The sequence below is a fragment of the Diceros bicornis genome, chromosome 2 (assembly GCF_020826845.1).
Source record: "Diceros bicornis minor isolate mBicDic1 chromosome 2, mDicBic1.mat.cur, whole genome shotgun sequence".
NCBI lineage: Eukaryota > Metazoa > Chordata > Mammalia > Perissodactyla > Rhinocerotidae > Diceros > Diceros bicornis.
This window is the reverse complement of record NC_080741.1, coordinates 51,015,748-51,036,082: the sequence shown is the minus strand read 5'-3', so window position 1 is coordinate 51,036,082 and position 20,335 is coordinate 51,015,748. Positions and strand designations below refer to the sequence as shown.

The window sequence follows — 20,335 nt, the reverse complement described above, 5'->3', positions numbered from 1 at the left end:
TTCCAGCTAATGTTCTTCAAATGGCCAGCTCCAAGCTTCCAGATGGATTGTTTACACCGTTAAAATGCTCGCTGGTTCTGGCCACCTGGTGTCCCTGTTAGTGTGACCTTTAGGGAAGGTAACCTGATTTTATAGCGTAAATTCAATGTCATGGGATGAAAAAAGTCTGCTGCAAGAAAAGCCTATAAAGCATTCTAAAATAAAGCAAGCCTTATCTATAGAGATAGGAGGTTGTTGGGTTAAGTAGTCTTTAAAGTTACCTTCCCACTTTTCAGGCATCTTGCTTAAAAGTCATTCTTCATTCAGGAACTTTATAAAGCACCTATTCTGTGCCAGGCACTGTATCAGATGCTGGGGATACAGGAATAAACAAAACTGATAAACTTTGCATACTTGTGGAGATGTGGGGGATGGTTATTGGAGACAGACAACAAACTAAACAAGATATATAATCTGCTGAAATGAGTTTGGTTTCTATAAGGAGAGAGATGGAAAACTGTTGGAGGTCTCTAAATAGAATATCATGACTTGACTTCCATATTAATATGATCCCTCTGGCTACTGTGTGGAGAATAGACTGAAGGTGGGAAGGGCAGAAGCAGGGCAGTTAGGAAACTGTTGCAATAATGTAACCACAGAAAGGGTGGTACTTTACCTGTGTGGCCACAATGAAAACAGGAGACATGGACTGGGATGAAGGAAGAGAGGGAAGAATGTGAGAGGGGCAGTTCTGGTAGGAAGAGCAGGAGCTCAGTTTCTGGTAGGTTGAGTTTCCTATGCCTAGTAGACAAGTGAGACGTGGAGTTGGCAGTTGGATACATCAGTCTGGAATTCAGAGTAAAGGTCAGGGTTAAAGATGCAAATCTGGGAGATATAAGCATATTGCTGGTGCTGGTATCTAAAGCCATGGTCTTGGATGAGATGACCAAGGGAATGAGGGGTTGAGTATAGACAGGAGAGTAGAGTTCTAGCCCTGAGCCCTGGGACACACCAGCACTAAGAGGTTCCATGGAAGAGGAGGAAGGGCTACACAGAACTGTGGGTATTTTGACTTTGCTTCCCAAACTGGGCCATTATTGGTGCGTTTCTTCCTTATTAGATAGTGCTTTATCCTCCAAAGAGGTAAACCATATGAAGGAACTAATTATTCTTGGTTATGCCCAATCTCCTTGGGTAATAATAATTGCTACCATTTATTACACTATATACCTGGCATTATGCTGGCACTTCATTATCTCATTTAATCTTCACAATAACCATATGCTATCCTCCCCCCATTTTTGTGTGTGTGTGAGGAAGATCAGCCCTGAGCTAACATCAGATGCCAATCCTCCTCTTTTTTGCTGAGGAAGATTGGCCCTGGGCTAACATCCGTGCCCATCTTCCTCTACTGTATATGGGACCCCGCCACTGCATGGCTTGACAAGCAGTGCGTCGGTGCGCGCCCGGGAGCCGAACCTGTGAACCCCAGACCTCCAAAGTGGAATGTGTGCACTTAACTGATGCACCACCGGGCTGGCCCCTGCTGTCCCCTTTTTATAGTTAAGGAAACCAAAGACCAAAAAGATTAAGTAACTTGCCATAGCTGGAAAGTAGAGGGTGGCGGATTCCAACCCAGGTCACTCCTACCCCAAGGCTCATGCTGCTCCTGACTACCTTCCCCCTTTCCTTAAGATGATTATTGAGAGTTTTCAGAGGAAGCATCTGGAATTTTTTTTTTTTTTACTTACATAGGTCCATAGTACTTGTAAGGTGGTTTTTACTGCCTAAGACTAGAAAGTATGAGCTATTTAGAAGAGCTGACCCAGAGCAGTGCCCTCACCTGGAATGGAGAGTATTGGGTCCAGTCGGGGAGGTGGGCTCACTTTCAGCCCCTAAATCCTCACAGGGGAGGACACAGGAAAGAGAAAGACACTGTCCTGACTATTGTTCCTTGTTGCCTCAGTCTTATTGAGGCCATGGCTCTTCAGCATCAAAAGTTGGGATCTGATCAAATGTTAAAATGAGACAGGAACCAAGAGAGATACAGGCAATACAAGACCGCAGATGACGTTTTCCAGCAGAGGATGCAAACAAGCTAACAAGCTGCCTTACCAGGAGCTGCAAAGTAATAAAGGCAAGAAGGAAAACCTCTTCAAAATTTCCAGGTCGGGACCAATTATTCTTATTATTAGCACAGAATACTTCACATTAAATATCTTGTATTTGTATGAGGGGAAACTGCTGAATATGCTGAAAGAATCTTAAAGGATTTGCCCCAAGTCACGCAAGCAAGATATCAACAGGGCTGGGAACAGATCTCAGGCTCATTGTACTGTCAGGCCTTTCACTTTCGCCACAGCCTCTTCAGAGCACCTCAGGCTCTGAAATGTCCACTAAAGCTATGAATGAAAAGAAATCTGGGGAAGAATAGAGGTTGTATTGTTACCTTTGCTCCAGTCCCACCTAGTCCTCACTACTGCTGTTGTGAAGATGACATGCTGGGTCCATGAAAATCATGAGCCTAGACAAAACAGAAAACTGAGGTTTTGAAGAGCCCTCACCCTGGAGGGTGACAGAAGGTGTCAGGATAGCACGTTGTTTACAGCAAAACCCAAGGTTTGAAGCAGCATCGTAGAGGGCAGCAGAGCCATCATGGGATTGACATTTATTGTTCCAAAAGACCAAGATTTATTTCTTGGTAATTCTATCAGCAAAAAGTGACCTATAGGAAGGGATTGTCTCAATAATCAAATATAAAGCACTGGGTAGATTAAAATAGAGTTTTAAATAACCTTAAAATGTTTTAGTAAGTAGCCACAATGATTTGCTCTGTGAGAGTGTCCTAGGCACAAGTCTTAGCCAGAAGCACATGGGATATATGGCTACTTGCTTGGCTAAGTAGATGCAATACTTCCAAATGACAGTGGTGCTATCTGGTGGAGCTGATGTGCTTGAAATCAAGTGAGACTCTAGAAGAAACCCTGAGGTCAACATGGAGATTGTTGAGGAGACTGGTTAGGTATGTTAGAAAACTTTAAATTTGTCTTCTACGGAGATCAATTCTTTTTTGTGTGTGTGTGAGGAAGATCAGCCCTGAGCTAACATCCATGCCAATCCTCCTCTTTTTTTTTTTTTTTTTTTTGGTGAGGAAGACCGGCTCTGGGCTAACATCCGTTCCCATCTTCCTGCACTTTATATGGGACACGACCACAGCATGGCCTGACAAGCGCCTGCTTTTGGCCTTGCGAGGCTGCTGGCAGGGAGGAGGATGGTGAGATAAAGGAATCGCAGGTGGGTGTCCTTCAACCGTGTCTGTCTCCTGTCTCTGTGGTGGATGCTGGCTTCTGGCATGAGGAAGCCAAGGAGTTGAGGTCTGAGAAGCTTTAGCTTCTTGATACCAGTTTCCCAGTAACAAACCTCAAGAACTGGTAATTAACCAAAACTTCAGTGTGAGCCCAGCTTGAGGCCACCTGGGCTTTTAACAATTTGTAACCTCTATCTGCCTTGTGAAGTTCAGGGATACAAAGGTTTAAAAAACCAATATTTACATATGAATGTAACTTAGAGAAACAGGGATAGAGGATGAGTGCTTTTGGTTTTAACCCCATATATGCTGGGTTTAATGTAGGGGAACTGATATCGGGGCCGGCATCAATTCTAGACTTTTTCCTTCATTCCAGAACTGTTGGGGCAATTAACCAGAAGGCTAATTAAAGTGATTAAGCAATTAAAAAAAAATTAATTGCTTCAGAGAAAACATGAGCAATATTGTCCTTAATTCCTAATTTACTTCTTTAAACTGTTCTCCAAAAATAAAATTGGGAAAGCTTTATGTTTTCCTGTTATTTTTATTGCTTTGCATCTAGGAAATTACGAATGTCTGTAGCAGTGAGTGGTTCCTTGCCCTGGCAGATCACCTGGGAAGCTTTTGAAAAGATATTGATGCCTGAGTCTCATCCCAGTCTAATTAAATCAAAATCTCTAGGGGTGGTGTCCAGGCATTAGTGTTTTTTAAAGTTCCCCGGGGTCATTCTCTGTGCAGAGTTGAGAACTAATGTTCTAGAGCTTCATACTGAAATATTAAAACGTGGCTAAAAGGATGGTTTTTTAGCAACAATTGGTGTGTCTACATCTTTTATAGCCAGAGTGGCCGGGCCCACTAATGACGTTTATCCAGCCCCCAAACTTGCACTGTCTTTCCACAACCAGTGAAGGAAACAACGCCAACATCTCTTTCTCGTCCTCGAAATAAATCTCTAGTTGGCCCCGGCGGCCCAGGGGCTGGGGAATCTGAGCCTACGTTCCACCCGACACTTGGAGCTCTGGAGAGGTGCCTGGGCCTGGCCGGGAGGCTGCAGAAGGCGGGACCTGGTGAAGCAACCGTTGACCCGGGTAAGGTCCCGCCCCAGCCTCTGCCTAGACCCAGCACCCTGAACCGCCCCGCGGAGCCGCAGGCGACCGTGCGCTGCGGACTACGTTTCCCATAATGCACCCCAGGGGCGGGCAGGGCCGGGCTGAGCGGCTGGAGCTCGGCCTCTGCCGGGAGAGGCCAGGGGGTCTGTCTTCCTGGGCCGGCTGCCGGACAAGGGGCGGTGGGAGGGGGCGGTGGTCCACGCTGTGGCCATGTCTGCGTCCGCAGGGTACTGTGGCCCCGCGAACCTGCGCTCTCAGTACGGGCCTGACCGGACATCCGTGGTCTCCTGGGGCTCCGGCAGAGGGCAGTGACCCGCAATCTCTGTGCGTCGTGGGCCCCTCCCCCAAGAAACAGGTGAGTCCGACTGCCAACCCACGTGGCCTGGGGGCGCCGAGAGACTGGAGAGCTGTCATGTTTGAAGGGAGGGGCTTGAAGACTGGGGGCCCCTGCCGTCTATGCTGTCATTTGTGGTAGGAGGACTGGGTTTTTCTGGGTCCCTTAGCCGGTTGGCCCCTACCTGGAGAATACAAAAGGCGAGGCCTGGAACCCATCCTTTGGCTGAAAGAGCGAAGTACTGTAGGGGGCAGTGGCCATGTTGGACCCGCCTCCCAAGGCACACACATTCGGCCAGCAAAGTCCTCTTAAAGCTCGGCAGAGGTGACTGTGGGGTGAGCAGGGCAGCTCGTGAAAGTGTCTTGGGTCTTGGGACTTTGCTCTCAAGGGTGCCCTGGCTCAGATAACAGTGCTGCCCCTTGTACCCAATGAACCACCTTTTTCGGGCTGGAGTTTGCTGTGGAGGGTGAGCAGCCTTTGTCAGAGAGGGGAGTGGCCACCAGCAGTCACAAGTACCAGGCCATGCTCTCAGCATGGAGTAGGCATCCTGCTGAAGCAGCTACAGCACAGCCTCACCTGGGACCTGTCTGCCACACACCCATACATCCTGGTCCCACTTTCCCAGATAGAGCACTCCCCAAAGGGTCAAGGCAGGATGGAGCACTATCTAAGCAGGAAGAGGGCACAAGAGTGGTAGGGAGCCACTAGGGAGGGGCTCTTACAAGGCCATCCCCCTTCCAGGGCGGATACCTGAGGGAGGGAGGCACACTAGAAGGGCTGATTGAGCCAACTTGTTTGGTGACATTGCTTATAGGCACAGCAGAGCACTTCTAGGGAAAGTAGCAAGCCCTGGGGACTTCTAGAGAGGCTGCCTGAGAATGGGCCCCAAGGGAGCATCTGGGACTGGTTCCAGGAGACCTCTCTTGCTTAACTGCTTCAGGCCCAACCTCCTAGGAGCTTCAGCTACAGAGGTTATGGCTCCACGAGGGGTTGGAGTGGGTTTTGTTGTGAGTCACTCACCCTCCCTGCCTAGCTTCCGGAGTAAATGTCCAGAGGAGTGTTTGCTTCATCAGGGCTCTGGCTAGATGCCCAGATTGGCCTTGGAGATGCTGAGATGCTGCATGATCTCAGGTAACAGGGGAACTGTTGTGAAGGAGGTGTCCACTAGTGCCAGCCAGCTGACCCAGCCCCCACTCCATGTGGGTCCCATGCTGGGTACCACTCAGCCATGCTGAGCTCAGTCACCTGAAGCCCACAACAGATCAGTGGGTAGTGGGCCCCCAGGACATCGGGTAAGCTACTGTAGAACTTATTTGGGTCTTTGAGCCAGAGGTGCAAGGCCACAGAGCAGGGTCATGTGGCAGACCAAGGACTTCAACGTGGGAGAGATTTTCACGAGCAGCAGAGAACCAACAGTCTGTTCCTACAACTCTAGGACTGATGAATAGCCAGTTAGCCTGGAAGAACTTCCAGTCCTAGGCCAATAGACAGCTCTTTGGTCCAACATCACAGGTGGATCACTTCAGGCCAGAGCCTACCTGGTTTCACAAGGTCAGAAGCACATTTTCCCAGGTCAGTTCGCTCAGGGCCTGGCTCAGAGTGAGCGAACTCTCAAAGGACTGATTTACATGGCAGAGACCACTGGATTTGTGTGTAAGTGCAGCTACACATGTTCTGAATGCTAAGTTAGAATAATCATGATGTGCTAATGGCAGCACCTGAGTGTACAAATGCCTACTCTGTGTCAGGGTAACAAAATTACATGGATTATCTCATTTAATCCTCCCACAACCCAATGAATTGGTACTATTATTATCCCCATTTTATAGATGAGAAAACTGAGATTTATAAAACCAAGCCAGGTTAATCCAGGTCCCTCTGATTCCAGAGCCTTTGTTCCTGAACACTTGACTATGTACTACTGAGGACAAGTCTTCGCCACAGGCAGGAGTCGCCAGAAGCCACATCGTAGCTAGGTGTTCTTTGAGGATCTTTCACCTTCTCCCTTCCAAAGTTATTTATCTGGCAAACATTGATTAAACTCCTCTTGGGTGTGGGGCTGACATTCTGAAATTTGTGGCAGGTCACAGGGTGACCTCCAATGTAGAAAAATAAAGCAAGGCAAGAGGTGTCAGAATCAGGGATATTGCAGGAAGGCCTCTCTGATAAAGTAATACTTGAGCAGCAACCTGAAGGAAGTGAGAGAGTGAGTCATCTAGATATCTAGACCAAGCAATGGAATAGGTGAGGTAGAGGCAGGAGGAAAAGCAGGGAGATGTCGTCCAAGCAGAAAGTTCAGCAAGGGCCAAGTTCTGAAATGAAGGAGTGCTCAGAATTTACATTTACCTTATGCTTAAGGAAAGCCATGAAGCCATTGTGGCTGGGCTGAAGCAAAGTGAGTGGGGGAAATGGGTAGGAGATGAGGTCAAAGAAGTAATGCGGTGGGGGGTGGGGGTAGACAGAGTGGGGCCTTGTGCCCCACTGTGAGGAAATTGGCTTTCTCAATGAGTGAGATGGAACCATTACAGAGTTGTGAGCAGAGGAATTGTATGACCTGACATCTGTTTCAAGAGGATGACTTTGAGTGCTGTGAGAAGGATAGACTGAATGAGGCAAGGACAGAAGTGAGGAGACTGGTTAGAAGACTGTTGCAGCAATCTCCTAGAGAGATAATGGTAGCTTGGACCAATGTGATAGTGGTGGAAGTGATGAGAAGTGGTCAGATTCTGGATATGGGCATTGCCCACTTAACATTAGTAATCTGTTCCGTGCAAGTTGAACCTTCTGTCTGGATCACTAACTTAGTGTCTGTTTCCCATTATTTTAAATGGGAAAAAGTATAATGTTTCCCTCATCAACCCCGAATCCTCAATTTTTTAATAATGGCACTAAAATACAGGGAAAATATATAACTAATATATGCACAATAAATTATAGTGTTAGGATATAAAATACTAAAAACATTCCCTCTTGATCACCAATGTTTGTTGCTTTAATGCAGTATCATGGCCTCTTTCAGTACCTGCAACAGCCATGATGCAAGTAAGCTCTTTTTGTTGGCACTCAGTGATCTTCTGTCAGTTCTGTTTGGAGTGTAATTTTAAATGCACATGACTTTTTTAAGACTATAGATCAAGTTTTGATGATGTAAATATATATTTTTTCTATATAAACATATCCTGAATCAATACGTTTGTTCTATTGGTTATCTGTTGTTGTGTAACAAATTATCCCAAAACTTAGTAGGTTAAAACAATAATAAATATTTATTATCTCATACAGTTCCTGTGGGTCAGGAATTTGGGAGCAGCTTAGCTGGATGGTTCAGGCTCAGAGTCTCTCATGAGGTTGCAGTCATCCAAAGGCTTGACTAGGGCTAGATGATTTGCTTCCAAGATTGCTCACTCACATGACTGGCACATTGGTACAGGCTGTTTGCAGGTCTCAGTTTCTTGCTGTGAGGTTCTCTGTAGGGCTGCTTGAGTATCCTCTCAACATGGCTGATGGCTCCATCTAGAGAGAGTGACCCAAGAGAACAAGGCAGAAGCCAAAATGTCTTTTATGACCTATTCTCAGAAGTCACACACTGTCATTTTCACATTATCCTGTTGGTTACTTAGCTCAGCCCTGCTCGGTGTGGGAGGGGAATACACAAAGGCATGAATACCAGGAGTTGAGGATCACTGGGGACCATCTTGAAAGCTGGCTACCATAGTTGGGTATTAAAAACCAAGAAACATTCTATAGGGAAAATGTTAACTAAAGAGACATTTTGCTGGGTGTGTCTGTATTCTGAAGAACAGCTGACAGCATTTGCTGATGGTTTGGTTTATGAGGTGTGGGGAAAAGAGAGGCATAAGGGATGACTTCAAGATTTTTCACCGAATAACTGAAAGGATGAAATTGTCTTTCACTGAGGTGGAGAATACTCTGGGAGGAAGAATTTTTTAAGGGTATGATCAGGAACTCAGTTTTGGACATATAAATTTGAGACACTGTAAGACATCCAAGGGCAAACATCAAGTAGACAGTTAAACGTGTGTGCTTCTAGAAGTCAGAAGAGAGATTGGGGCTGGAAATAAAAATTGGAATCGTTAATGTGTAAATGGAATTTAAAACCATGAGACTGAATGAGATCACCAAGTGATTGAATGATGACAGAGAGGAGACTCAAGGACTGAACTCTGGGTCCCTCACCTGTTAAGAAGATCCTGCAAAGAGGACTTAGAAGGAGTGATCCACGAGGTAGAAGGAGAACAAAGAAAGGAGAGTGGTGTACCAGAAGCCAAGAGGAGAAAGTGTTTTGAGAGAAAGGAGATAATCAAGTGTGTCCATTGCTGCTGCTGAGTAAAGTGAGGTGATCCTGGAGGTTATTGGTGACTTTGATGGGAACAGTATTGCTGGTGTAACGGAGGCAAAAGTCTAGTTGGAATGAGCTCAAGAGAGAATAAGAGAAGTGGAGAAGCTGCGGCAGAGACACTTCTTGATTACCAGATATCTATGAGCTCCCCACATTTCCCAGCCCCTCTGGCTACATGACTAGTTCTGTTCAATCTGGGGTTTGAAGTATTTAAGAGGTGGTACGTGACCATCCAGCTCTGTCTTCCACTGCCAGGTGATGTGGAAGGAATGTGTGCCAAATGGCAGAGCTATAAGATGCTAGTAGCCTGGATTCCTGAATCACTGCGTGGAAGAGAGCTGCTCTGAATTGCTACCAGTAGATTTTGTGTGAGCAAATAATAAGCCTTTATGTTTAAAGCCTCTACCATTTTGGCATTCATTTGTTACATAGCATAGCCTAACCTACCTGACTAATTAAACTCCAAGTATTATTTATTATTTTGAGGTTTGTTGTACAAAGGGCAGCACAAAAATGGGGTGGTATCCAGAGGGGAATGTAGAGTTATGGGGAGGTTTGTTTTAACTTTTACTTGAAATAAAGTTCACAAATGAAAAGTATGGCTCAACAAATTATCACAGAGTGAACACACCCAAGGGAAATTGTTTTGAAAATGGAAGAAACATCAGCATATTGGTGATAGATAGGGGAGAAGGGGAAACTGATGGTCTGGGAGAGAGAAAGACAGCTGCTGAAGCCATATGCTTGAGTAGGCAAGAAGGACTGGGGTGGAGGAGTTAGATTTCAGTGGAGCAGGGACAGCTCATCTTTAGTAAGAAGAAGGAAGGCAAAGTCTGGCAGGTGAGGCAAGGTGGTGGTGGGAATCTTGGAAGTTCTGTTTTGCTGACTTCTGTTTCCTCAGTGAAATGGAAGGCAAGGTTATCACTGATAGTGCTGAGAGTGAACATTGAAGAAGGAGGTGATAGAAGTTTGAGAAGAGAGAAAGTGTGAAGTTATTGATGAGGGGAGTGGGAAAGTGGGTAGACATAGGAAGGTAGAGCATTCCCATTTAAAGCAATGGTTCTGGACGCTCTCCTCAGAAAAAAGCACAAGCCAATCCAGGTCTCCATCCAGGGAGCCAGGTTCAGAATCCCTGGCCACAACCCTGGAACTGTCAGTAGCAGTTTACCCTCTGCCTGGACATGGACAGACTCATCTCTCTGAAGTCGCCCTCTCTTTACCACAGCAATGCAGACCCCACTATGGCTTTTAGGTTAGCTTGTGAAATAATGGTCTACGAGGTTCTCATCTGGCCTATATCTCCCTGCTCAAGACCTAGACATGCCCTAGTTTCCTTAGCATCCACTGCTCTGGGCTCTGTGGCATTACAGTGGCTGTTTTGGCCTGTTTTAGATTTCTCCTCTTGGTCTCAGTCTCAGAGGAGACCTTTCTGGACACCTCCCCAGGTTCCTGTTGAGGGCATGCAGTCTCTTAGTTCCTCTGGCCCGTTGTCAGACAAGGATGCCTTGGTCTTCTATGCTCTGACCCTCATGGGGAACCATCACTCTTGACTGTCTTGATGGATGGGATTGGTGGCCTAGAAAATCCCAAAAGGCACATGTTCTCCCAAATAATCTTCCTTTGGTCCTACTCTGTGTGGGGTGATGCTGTTGGTCAGTGGTACTCAACCCCTACTTTGTCTGTGGTGCTCCAGGCTCAGTGTGGGAGTGGCTACCAGGCAAGTTTCTGGCCCTGCCTCCCTGTCTGTCTGTTTGCACATTGAACTTCTCTGCAAAAAATTAATTTGAGGAAAGGATTCCATAGCATAAAACAAAGATGACAAAAAGAAGAGCTTTAAAATCAATTCTTTGGTACACACAGGAGCTGCCTGGTAGGAACGATGGGAGGGTCCGAAAGAGTGTTCTTGGACACAGACAAGCTGGTGCCACACAAATGCTAGTGATGGTGATGCTGTCTGTTTGAGAGAACTCTTTCCATGAGCTTTTTTTTTTTTTTTAAGTTTTTTTGTCTTTTTTTTTTTTGGTGAGGAAGATTAGCCCTGAGCTAACATCTGTTGCCAATCCTCCTCATTTTGCTGAGGAGTATTGGCCCTGAGCTAACATCTGTGCCCATCGTCCTCTACTTTACATGTGCGACGCCTGCCTCAGCATGGCTTGATAAGCAGTGTGTAGGTCTGCGTCCGGGATCCAAACCTGCGAACCCTGGGCCGTGGAAGTGCAAACTTAACCACTACACCACTGGGCTGGCCCCTCTATGACCTTTTTAAAGCACCTACTTCCTGCCAGACTCAGGGTAGAGTCATTGCCCAAGATTACAAAGCTAGTAAGGGACAAGGTCTCAGTTATTTCTTACGGACTCTGCTCCAGGAGGGCAGGAGCAGGATCTGCTTTGCTCATATTAACACCAGTTCCTCCCAAGCCCCTGGCCTGCCTGCAGTGCCCTCCTCATGAGTCCCTGACTAGACTCTGCTGCCCTTCTAACCAATCCAACCAGATCTCTCTTCCCTAAAGGGTTAGTGCCTCAGATGGAACCCCTCCCCTGTGGACTGTATGTTGCCTGCCAAATGAAGACCCTCAGCCTGCCATTCAGGGACCCTGGAGGCTGACCTCCAGTGAGCCATCCAACTTTTTTTATCCCTGGCATCCACTCATAGCCACCTCCACCTGGCCCTGAGGCTGCAGAAGGACTGGGAGATCAGGCTGAGTTTGTCCTGGCCATCAAATGGGCACTGAGAATTATCATGTCTATAGTTGTATTTAATTGGTAAGGCAAGCCCTGGTGCCAAATTCAAAAGGTACAAAAGTGTACTCAGAAAAAAGCAAGGCTCCAGTCTAAAGACAAGCCTGTTTTCTCTGACTCACTTCTTTCTTTGCAAGTGCCTAAATATCCAAAAAGAACCATTGGTCAACTCAGTTTTGAATGGAGAATTATTCTTGGTAGGAAGCACAGTGAAAGACAGCACAGTGAAAGACAGCAGGAGACAGAAGTGTTTCAATTCCCAGCTCCAGCACTGCGTTCCTGTAGTGACATTGGGCAAGGTACTGAAACTCTCTCAGCCTCAGTTCCCTCATCTATAAGCTAGCCAGATAGGAGCACCTGCCTCAGAGAGGACTGACCAGAATTTGATAACTGAATCCACAAATCCACATAAATTTCTTAGCATGCTACCTTGGCACTCAATAAGTATGAACTACTGTTATCAGTTTGTAAAAAAAATTATTTACATTTTATATACATTTTTTAAAAAAAGGACTAGAAAGAAATACACTAAATGTGAACAGTGAAAGATCCTGAATGGTGGGAAAATGGTGACTTCTTTCTATACATTTTTGTATTTTCTAAGTTTTCTACAATGAATAGATACAATGAATTCTTACCTTTCTACTCAGAAAAAGAACAACATACTTAATTTTTTAGAGGGGAATACTCAGAACTCATTTCCCAGAGGTTTGAGTTAGCTGGGTCCTGGTGAAGGACACTTTCCTGTACTTACCATTGTTAATTATGCCAGTGACCTCTGCCAATAGCACCTTCCCTCTTATCTTCAGTGATGCCTTTGTTTGCCCCACAGGAGAGCCCAAGTGATGGCTGCTGACATGCAGAGGAAGAGAAGTGGTGAAGTCTCTGATGGCACATTGGCTCCTTCTGATGGGCAGAGTGTGGAGAGAGCTGAGAGCCCCACACCAGGACTGGCACAGGGAATGGAGCCAGGTATGGGCAGGGTGTGCAGCCCCAGCTAGCTGACAGCTAGAGCAGCCTCCAGGGCAATTGCAATTCCCAACTACTCTTTCGCTCCCACTCATTCATGCATGTGTTCATTTATTCACTGGATATTTGTCAAGTGCTGGGGATACTCCAGGGAACCAGGCTCAGTCTGTGGCCAGCCTTCCTCTCATGCTGTGTTACTCGCCCTGTGCTGTTGGCTGCCAGTGTCGGCTCTCCTCCTATTCCCTGTGTCTACAGTGTACCTCCCTGGCTCCTTCTCCCTCCCTCCCTCAGCTCTCAGCTTAAATGTCACCTCTTCATGAGTTAGGCCTGCTCTGACCATACTCTGTGTAGAACACTAATTATTTTGTACTTTTATTTGTTTATGTATATATTACCCATCTCTCTCGTCCACAAGATTGTGAGCTCTTCCAGCACAGAGTGGTTGTGTCCCCAATGCCTGGTACAGTGCCAAACTCATAACAGAGACGCAGAATATATCTGTTGAACTAGTTTCTCCAAAAATAATCAGTAAAGGAAGACAGACATGGTTGCTGCCTTGGGGGAGCCACAGGCTAGTTGGGCCATTACAAGGGAGTGGGTTAGGAGCTGTGGGTCCCTGAGCAGGGTCAGGGAAGCCTTGTCCCGGGGAGCGAGATTCACTGAGCACAGGAGGTATTCCAGGCACAGGCTGAGGTGCTGTGCACACAGCAGTGAACAACCAGGTTCCTGCCCTTGAGGGCAAACCCCATTATAGTTGGGGAGAAGGACAATAACTGACAAGTGCCACAAGAGAAATCAAAGAGGGAGACATGATAGAGTGCCTGGGGTTGGAGGTCAGGTGAGGAGCCAACTAACATCTTTGCTGAGAGCTGAAGTGTGACAAAGAGCCGGCCATGCGAGGAGGTGGGAGTGTCTTCCAGGCAGAGGGAACAGCAGGTGCAGAGGCCCTGAGGTAGGTGAGGCATGTTGAGGGTGTACAAAGAGCAGATGGACAAAGGCCAGTGTGACTGGGATGGGCAAGAGCTGTGAGATGAGAGTGAGAGAGGCAGGCAGATACTAGCCGCCCCCGCAACCATGAGGGGTTTGGGTCTTATTCTCAGTATGATGGGAGGAGACTGGTGGGCTGTAAGTTGCAGAGAGGCATAACTCGTAGCAGACGGTAGCAGGAAGGAACAGTGGCTTGCCTTGTTGGGACAGGCAGTCAAGCTAGAGTGCTGGTTAGGCACCTTACTGGTGAGGTGGTCTGCCAGCGGCTACTGCTCTAAGCACCAGTGCTTTTGGCCGGCAGGTGCCGGGCAGGAGGGTGCCATGTTCGTCCATGCCCGTTCCTACGAGGACTTGACTGAATCAGAGGATGGGGCAGCTTCTGGGGAGAGCCCCAAAGAGGGTGCTGGGGGTCCCCCACCGCTGCCTGCAGACATGCGCCAGATCAGCCAGGACTTCAGTGAGCTGAGCACCCAGCTGACGGGTGTGGCCCGAGACCTGCAGGAGGAGATGCTGCCAGGAAGCTCTGAGGACTGGCCGGAGCCCCCAGGGGCGGCTGGGCGACCAGCCACAGTGCCCCCCAAGGAGGGCACAGGCAAGGTCGATGAGGAGGATGCTGCCGAGGCATGGCGACTGCACCAGAAGCACGTCTTCGTGCTGAGCGAGGCCGGGAAGCCTGTGTACTCCCGCTATGGGTCAGAGGAGGCACTTTCCAGCACCATGGGTGTCATGGTGGCCCTGGTGTCCTTCCTGGAGGCTGACAAGAATGCCATCCGTTCCATCCATGCAGGTAAGCCACCTGGAGAGGGGGGTTGGGAGGGCCTTCCTGGCCAGGGTTAATTCATAGAATGTTTTGGACTCCCAGGGACTAGAGGGCTGGGATGTGCTTTGTCACCAAGGGCAGTTCCTCCACTTCACCAGGCCTCAGGTCCTCATCTGAACATGGGATAACAACACTGACTGCCTCATAGGGCTGTTGTGAGGGCCAGAGGTGGCTCTGACATGGGCTTTGCCCTTGAAGAGGGTGAGAAGGGTCCTGCTCCATGGCGTAGCGGTTAAGTGCCCGTGCTCTGCTGCTGGCGGCCTGGGTTCGGATCCTGGGCATGCACGATGCACTGCATCTCAGGCCATGCTGTGGCAGTGTCCCATATAAAGGAAGATAGGCACAAATGTTAGCCCAGGGCCAGTCTTCCTCAGCAAAAAAGAGGAGGATTGGCATGGATGTTAGCTGAGGGCTGATCTTCCTCAAAAAAAAAAAAAAAGAGTGTGAGAAGCCTGTGGAGGTGACCAAAAAATCCCGGGTCTTAAGCCCCACCCAGCTGTTGCCATTTAGCACAAGAATGTGTGTTTTTCAGAAGTGCTTCCCACATTTCAGCTGGTGCCAGTCTGTGAAGCAGGTGGCAGGAACAGGCCTGGAGCCCTCAGGGAAAGGGGGCCATGGGCTGCTGTTTTTCTCCTTATCATCCTGAAGCCCCTACTGTGTGCAGAGCTCTGAGGGAGGGTGGAGAAGATGTGAAAGGCGACAAGCTGTGCAGGAAGGCCGGGCTCCGAGGAAGGCCAATCCGGGACGGCTTCCCGGAGAGGGGCTGAAGCTGACACTCCCCCCCCCCACCCCCGCCCGCCCCCAGATGGCTACAAGGTAGTCTTCGTGCGCCGGAGCCCGCTGGTGCTGGTGGCGGTGGCCCGCACGCGACAGTCGGCTCAAGAACTGGCACAGGAGCTGCTCTACATCTACTACCAGATCCTGAGCCTTCTTACAGGCGCGCAGCTGAATCACATCTTCCAGCAGAAGCAGAACTACGACCTGCGGCGCTTGCTCTCGGGTTCGGAGCGCATCACCGACAACCTGCTGCAGCTCATGGCGCGAGACCCCAGCTTCCTGATGGGAGCGGCGCGCTGTCTGCCCCTGGCGGCAGCTGTGCGTGACGCAGTGAGTGCCAGCCTGCAGCAGGCGCGTGCGCGCAGCCTCGTCTTTTCCATCCTATTGGCGCGCAACCAGCTCGTGGCCCTCGTGCGCCGCAAGGACCAATTCCTGCACCCGATCGACCTACACCTGCTCTTCAACCTCATAAGTTCCTCCTCCTCCTTCCGTGAGGGCGAGGCTTGGACACCTGTGTGCCTGCCCAAATTCAACGCAGCCGGCTTCTTCCATGCACACATCTCTTACCTGGAGCCGGACACCGATCTCTGCTTGCTGCTCGTCTCCACCGACCGCGAGGACTTCTTTGCAGTCTCTGACTGCCGCCGCCGCTTTCAGGAGCGCTTGCGGAAGCGCGGAGCCCACCTGGCGCTGCGGGAGGCACTGCGCACGCCCTACTACAGTGTTGCCCAAGTGGGCATCCCCGACCTACGCCACTTCCTCTATAAGTCAAAGAGTTCGGGACTCTTCACCAGGTGAGGGAGGGCCTTGGGGACACTGCTTGAGGGAGACGGGCATGGGAAGGGGTGCTGGTTGGGCCTGAGCCCTGATGCAGTTCTGAGGCTGACGACCCCTCTGGGAGTGGACTGACATGCTGGGTCTGTTTTACTCTGACACCAGGGATCCAGACTCCCTATCACCCTACTTCCAATAGGCATATACCTCTCTTAGTACTTCTTTAGCCAGAAGGCCTCAAAATACCCAATACACTCAGAGAAGAAAGCTAGAACAAAGGTCTCATGGGTCCCTTGCCCTGGAGCAACTCTGCCTTAGGGTCATTTTGGTCTAGCCCAGGATGCAGAACTCCTCCTCCAACAGAGGGGCTGGGGCCAGATGTGGCAGCTTCTGTCCTGCCTTTACCCCTTTTTGGTCCAGAAGGTGCCCAACTCACCTTTCCTCCACTTCAGACCTGTCACTCTGTCTTGGACACCTAAACTCAGATTGGTCTCTCCAAGGGAGGCACACCAAAGATGCCATGAACTTGGGGGTGGGGGGAGAACAGGGCTCCAGTCTCAGTGGGCCCAGTCCTGTCCTGGGGAGTTTTCTGTGGTGGGGAGACAATGCCCTGTCCTGGGGGAGCATTTGGAGGGTAGGACACATGACAGAGTCTCCCTGGCTAGTCATAGGTGTTTCTAGGTCTCCAGAGAAGGCAATGGACGTTATTCCTTTGTGAACCCACTCCCCCATCTCCAGCCCTGAGATTGAGGCCCCGTACACCAGTGAAGATGAGCAGGAGCGGCTGCTGGGCCTCTACCAGTACCTTCATAGCCGAGCGCACAATGCCTCCCGCCCACTCAAGACCATCTACTACACGGGCCCCAACGAGAACCTCCTGGCCTGGGTAAGGCGGCCCTGGGTTAGGCTGGGCTTCACTGGGGTCCTGGGCAGGGCCCACAAGGGTTGTCTAACCTGGATGACCACTCGGTGCTCCCTCCTCCAGGTGACAGGCGCCTTTGAGCTATACATGTGCTACAGCCCCCTGGGGACCAAGGCGTCAGCTGTCAGTGCCATCCATAAGCTGATGCGCTGGATCCGCAAAGAAGAAGACCGCCTCTTCATCCTCACGCCTCTCACCTACTGACGGGAATGTGTGTGGGCTCAGCCCCACTAGGCATACTGGGCCATGGGAGCCTTCAGGTGGGGCTGGCCTCTTTTGCCCAGGCAGCAGGCAGGGACTGTGGGTTGGTGTGTGCATTAAAGCGCTTCTGGGAAGACGCTCGTTGGGCCTTGTCACTGGTTCCTTTACTCACCCACTGTCACTCACATACACCAGATCTTCCTCCCTAGTCCCTGCCCATGCCTCCCCGTGTACAGGGGCACATTTGAGCCCCTCTCCTCCTCCCTCCCACCGCATCAGGCCACACACGCTCAGAGTCAGACCCTGAGCCGAGCTGTTTTCATTCAGCTGAAGTCCTGCCACATGTAAAGTGTTCTCGAGCACATCAGTGGCCTTGCCCCCCACAGTCCCACCCCCGTACTCAGTCTGAGCCCCTAATGCCTCCCCTCGCACTCTTAGGTGGGGACCTCAGGCGTATGCCCTGAAGGACCACCCAACCACTCTGGGAGCCTAGCTGTGGCTCTGCTTAATGGGCTGCTGTAGTTCAGCAGGGGCTGAGCTGAGTAAGATAGGGACAGTCAAGCAGGGAGAGTCTGAGCCCTGGTACAGGTGGGAGCCCTTGGTGAGGGGGTCCAGTGTTCAGCACAAATTCAGAGTCCAGCCTCATTATAGCTGTAGTCCTCTGGGGAAATCGTCCCAGCTTGGGCTTTCTCATGAAGGGCTGTCCACCTCTGCTCCCCTACTTCCAGCCAGCACATTCCTCAGAATGGCCCCCAGGAGTGAGCTGGAGGGCCTGAGAGAAGACCCAGCTGACTTCTAGGGCAAGAGTAGACCCTGCCCTAAGAAAGGCTGATGCCATGGGCCCTCTTTAGTCACCCTGCTCCCTGGCATGGCTCAGCCTATGTGGGTCACAGTGGACAGTCTCCACAAGCAGGAGGCTGGGCAGTGAAGGCCCAGCCCCCTTCACTCTGTCATGAGACTCTCTTTGGGCAGAGCCTAAGGCACAGTGCAGAAGGCCTCTACCTTGCTGCTGGCGGGCTCTCCCAGTTCTGCCACAACTTAACCATCTCATTGGCCGAGTGAGCAAAAGATCTAGGAAGTGTTTACGGGAGAAAAGTGTCCACTGAATATGACCTTCAGACTGATCTTCAGACTGTAGAGTGATTCACCCTCATGCAGTCTCTCAGAGCTGGGCCAAGATACTTGGCCACTAAAACCAAACCCTGTTGGAGAATGTGTCTTTGTGGGTAGCGTGGGCCAAGGGTGCACTAGAATGATTCTACTTACTGTCCCGGGAAATGGCAGCATAGCCCCTGCCCTTGGCCCCACTTTGGATCACATTAGAATGGGTATGGCAGCAGGCCACCTTCCCAGACCCCAAAGCCCCTGGGGAGCCACCACAGGTTTTGTGGGTGCTGCTCACCCTGCACACATGCCCTGGGTCTCTTTTCTGCCTGTTTCCTGCTTCTCTTCCTCCCCTTGCTGCTGGCCAGGGCACCAAACCACTACTTCTGGGGCCAGGGTGATGCCAGCCAGCTGTCTCCTACTGCTTCTGGTGTTCTTCTGGTCAGCAGTCAGCCCCCAGGTGCCCCTGTTGACTGCCCTGATCCCTGTAGGGCCCTCAGCTTCTCTGCAGTTCAGCACCTATTTTGGGTGGGGTTGGGAAGGGGTGGTCACAATTAGATGAGTGTGTGTCCCTAGCACAGTGGGCACCTAGGAGTGTGTGGTTTATCTGGGGGTCAAGGAACGGACAACAAATGTGGAAGGAGCTCCTAGTGGAGGAACCAGCATGTGCAAAGGAAAGAACACGACCTGGTAAAGAACCTGGATGACTGGTTTACAATGAAGTTGGAGGAGTCTTCAAGGCCTAGATTCTGGAACTTTAGGTAAAAGTCTGCCAGCGGAGAGCCACTGAATGTTTTACAGCTGCAAAGTGATGTGGTCATATTGTGGTTAGAGAGATCTCCCTGCTGCCACTAAGATGATCTCTTTGGGTTGGAGAAAGGCTGGCACTAGTTCTCTGGAGTAGTGTTCAGAGGGGAATGAGGGCAAAGTGGCTAGCACTCCTTCAAAATGACAGATGCCAGGGCAGTTCGGCAGGTCCTAAGCTGAATATGGACCAGGCCTTGTGAGGTCACCTTGGGGGAGCGCTGGTACTCAGCACTGCAAGGCCCCATTAGCTGACTTCCCCAACATGGCTTACCTGCCCTCTCCTGTAGAGCAAGCAGATGGAGAAGGAGGAAAGGGCACTTCTGTGGACACCTGCTGTCAAGGACCAAGGCTGCCTGCGAAGGGACACCTGCCTGGGGGTAGCCAACAGCTTGGCCACGTGGCGGCAGCAGAGAACCAACTGTTGACTGCCATACCCCCCACTCCCAAAACGAGTGGATGGGGTGATCAAGGAGGGCCCCTGGAGTCTCCTCCCAACCCCCAGTAGTCTCTCTGAATGTCCCGAGGCGGGATGGGGATCACAAGACCCCTGTCTTAGCACCAGAAAGAGAATGTTTCATTTCAGTTTTGCCCCTCATGACTATCTTTACTGTGGAAGACGGGAACCATGCCACAATTTTCAATAGGTGTTTATTCATTTCCGGGCCAATTCTGGTTAGAGAAGGGAGTGCCTTTTACGTTGCCTCAGTCAAGTTATGCTCCCAACACTGGGTGTGGCTGCCCCTGTGCTGTTTCTTCTCTCAGTCACCAGGTGCTCATCGAGCTCTAGCCTGGAGGGGGGAGGGAAGTCCTGCATTAGGAATGCGGTGGTGGGGGGGGCGGTGCAGGTATTCAGAGTGAACTGTGCTGGAGTGGGTGTAGCACAGGGTCGGTGGGACCCAGGAAATGGACCTGGCACCACCAGATCAGGAAGGATTCCTGGAGGAGATGCCATCTAAGTTGCAAGACGAGGAAGAGAAAAGGGTGCTCCTGGAAGGAGGAACAAGGAGTATGGGCTGGGTGGGGGAGTAGAGGAGACACAGCTCCCAGGACCAGGCTGAATCCTGTTGGCCTGAGGGCTCCTCTCTCCCCCCCATCCTTTACCCTTCAAAGCCCTGGAACCCACAGTTCACAGGTCCCTTGGACCTC

At 50.1% G+C, this 20,335-nt stretch overlaps 1 protein-coding gene across 1 annotated transcript; it reads left to right on the top strand.

The window, feature by feature from the left end:
- Positions 1-3,259: 3,259 nt before the first annotated feature.
- On the top strand, positions 3,260-17,418 carry MON1A (MON1 homolog A, secretory trafficking associated). Its single transcript, XM_058559068.1, has 7 exons — positions 3,260-4,374; positions 4,622-4,750; positions 12,661-12,800; positions 14,086-14,571; positions 15,410-16,175; positions 16,894-17,041; positions 17,141-17,418. The coding sequence occupies exons 3-7, from the start codon at positions 12,674-12,676 to the stop codon at positions 17,279-17,281; spliced, it is 1,668 nt and encodes a 555-aa protein (XP_058415051.1). The 5' UTR covers positions 3,260-4,374; positions 4,622-4,750; positions 12,661-12,673; the 3' UTR covers positions 17,282-17,418.
- Positions 17,419-20,335: the final 2,917 nt, after the last annotated feature.

Bases quoted from the DNA above. Each gene is read 5' to 3' on its own strand.
- MON1A (XM_058559068.1), top strand. From the start codon at position 12,674: ATGGCTGCTGACATGCAGAGGAAGAGAAGTGGTGAAGTCTCTGATGGC. The intron at 12,801-14,085 runs GTATGGGCAGGG...TTTGGCCGGCAG, and splicing joins GGCACAGGGAATGGAGCCAG to GTGCCGGGCAGGAGGGTGCC. The intron at 17,042-17,140 runs GTAAGGCGGCCC...TCCCTCCTCCAG, and splicing joins ACGAGAACCTCCTGGCCTGG to GTGACAGGCGCCTTTGAGCT.